Source organism: Triticum aestivum, chromosome 6B (genome assembly GCF_018294505.1).
Source record: "Triticum aestivum cultivar Chinese Spring chromosome 6B, IWGSC CS RefSeq v2.1, whole genome shotgun sequence".
Lineage (NCBI taxonomy): Eukaryota > Viridiplantae > Streptophyta > Magnoliopsida > Poales > Poaceae > Triticum > Triticum aestivum.
The window spans coordinates 21,647,800-21,650,378 of NC_057810.1; the positions used below are offsets into that span (position 1 = coordinate 21,647,800).

Below are 2,579 nucleotides of genomic sequence, written 5' to 3' on the forward strand. Positions count from 1 at the left end.
ATTAGCGCTCCACTTAGGCCCGTTTCATTTTTGGAAGCAAACATAGCTCATGTGATTTTAATCATGCATGCCCGTAACCACTCTGTCATGACCTCCCTCACATCCAGGAGCACTGTAACTGTATGCACGTATGCTAAACCAGTCCACCGGAGCGGTTATAAACAGAGCAATTAACGAAAGGATACGCCAAACAAATGTTGTAGATTTTCGTGGCGCATCGTCGAATGTCTGTCTCATCAGCTAGCTTGATGGTCATTGTCTTAAGCCTTGGTGCCCATCTCAATGCCATTGCCACGAGATCCATCTGACGGTCCCCTCCTCTGAAGTTGTTGATTTCCACTTCTTCGAGATGAGTCAAGGAGATACTTTGACTCCTCCAATTCTTGGGCTCATCACAAGGACAGTTTTCAAGACATTTTGACTGAAACATGTAAAACATTACAATGTATATTGAACAAGTTACTTATGAATAAAATATATAAGCAGCAAGGATAATTACCCAACACCTGTCCCATAGGAAAACCTTAAGCCTTTGTGTAGTAGTCTGGATGTGATGTATCATAAGGAGATGCTGCACAATTGCTCCTAAAACATGTCCCCTTGCGTTGAGATATAGCTCCAATAAAGTAAAATTCGTAACCGGAAGTTTCTCCATCTCCAGTGCAAAGTTCACCGCTGCACCCAAACGATTCTACAAAACAACATAATTATTTAGCCTGATGTATAGCATGGAGTCTTTAGAGTTAGTTTAGCAAGCAAATCTTTTAAAAAGTTGGTAGACAAGAGACATACATAGGGATAGGCAGATATGTGCAAAGAAAGGACATTGCAGCGTAGGGGGCGCAAACATGCATCTTCCTCTTGGTTGCCGCTCACCCCATCATTATATTTATAGCTCTCTATCGTCTCTAATTTCATGCTCTGAAGCGACCAAAAACCAAAAATAAGCGACGACTCAGTGTTATATGTAAGCAACCATGAGACCTTCTCCACCATTGGGGTTGAGATGGACACCCTAAGGTTTGAGTTGGAACGAACTTCAAGCTTCAGTTGCTTAAGTAGCGGCGTCATGATCTGGATGCCTTGACATTTGAATCCTCCATAGACACTAAGATCAAGCTCCTCCAGCGACTCCGAATTGATTGTAACATCACACACGGACCTATCTGGCATCACCTTGAGCACGCGTAGGCGCAGGCAGAGGGTGACCATTGTGACAAGGTTTACGATGGTGCAGCCCGGCCTCAAGGCATAGCCTCTCGAGAGCCGAGAACTCTCTGGCCGATAGCTGTGTGAAACGAAAGTTGTACGACTTCATCTCGATCGACTTGGCGCAATGGAAGCAGGGCAGGTCGACATTAATGCTTTCAAAAGAGTCGTGGGTACTAGCGAAGACAAGTTCCAGCGGAGAGAGCCTCGCCGCGCCGCGGAGAAGGGAGGCAACACGAACGCCATCAACCCCATACCTCCAAGTATTAAGTCTGTCGCATTCCATGCCAAGAAGGGACACCATGAGGCCGAGCGGCACGGCGGCCTCAAGCGCGGTGAGTGCGGCTTCGAGCAAGCCGGCCTCAACCTTACGGAAGGTGACCCTGAGCACGCGCAACCGCGGGCAGCGGTCGATAAAGGCGCCAATGTCTGTTAGAATAAATCCGAGGCATACCGTCGATCATCCGAGGACTAAGCAATCACAGGAGCACGACACCGAGATTTGTTAACGAGGTTCACCGATAGGGCTACATCCCCGGGGCTTGACTACGGGCGCTCCTCCCCGTGACACCGTCACAATACCGCACACCGGCCACCCGGGTGCCGGCACAAGCCGCCGGCTCCCCCTTGCGCGCCTGCGCTATTATGTTGGCATATGTTACATTGTGTGTCTATCCCCGCTATATATGAGAGGCTATGATACAAGTGTCCTACTAGGACACGACTCCACATCCTATGTAAACACGATACAACTACAAGTCCAACTGTAACCTACCTCGTACACTATATTCGACACAACTCCAACAATATCGACGATGTTTCCGGACAGAGACAGCCTCTCAAGCACAGGGAGCTCGCCGCCCGCCTGCGGCGGCTTGACACAAAGGAGACCCGTGTCCAGCTCGATGGAGGTGGCTCGGCGAAAGCAAGGCATGACGATGCTGACGGGAGGGCCTGGCTTGAACACGGTTCCCCGCGGAAGTATGAAGACCAGCTCCTCGGGTGAGAGCCGCTCGGCGGCGCGCAGCAGCGACTTGCGCCGGCGTCGTCGAGCTTGCGCGACGCCTCCAACACACTCCTCGCGAGATGGACGTCGAGAAGGGACACGGATGTACGGCGAGGGACACGGCCGAGCGCCGCTTTGACCACACCGGCCGGGACGTCGCGGAAGGTGAGATCGGAGAGGCGGGCCCAGAGGCCGCGCCACCGGCGCGAGAGGACGCCTGTGCGCGCGGCGGTGCGAGCGCAGCGCAGACGCACGAGGATCTGGAGCAGCATGTCGTCGTGGAGCGCGCCGATGAGGTCATCTCCGCCCGGACCACGCGGCGGCGAGCGCCTGAGGCGGCGGCGGCGAGCGCCTGAGGCGACGC

At 52.8% G+C, this 2,579-nt stretch overlaps 1 protein-coding gene across 1 annotated transcript; it reads right to left on the reverse strand.

Annotated features, from left to right (window-relative positions):
* Positions 1 to 88: 88 nt before the first annotated feature.
* Positions 89 to 1,756, reverse strand: LOC123133200 (uncharacterized). The gene is made up of 3 exons (XM_044552733.1): positions 793 to 1,756; positions 500 to 691; positions 89 to 421 (listed from the first exon to the last, which is right to left on the reverse strand). Exons 1-3 carry the CDS (start codon positions 1,210 to 1,212, stop codon positions 134 to 136), a joined length of 900 nt encoding a protein of 299 aa, XP_044408668.1. The 5' UTR covers positions 1,213 to 1,756; the 3' UTR covers positions 89 to 133.
* Positions 1,757 to 2,579: the final 823 nt, after the last annotated feature.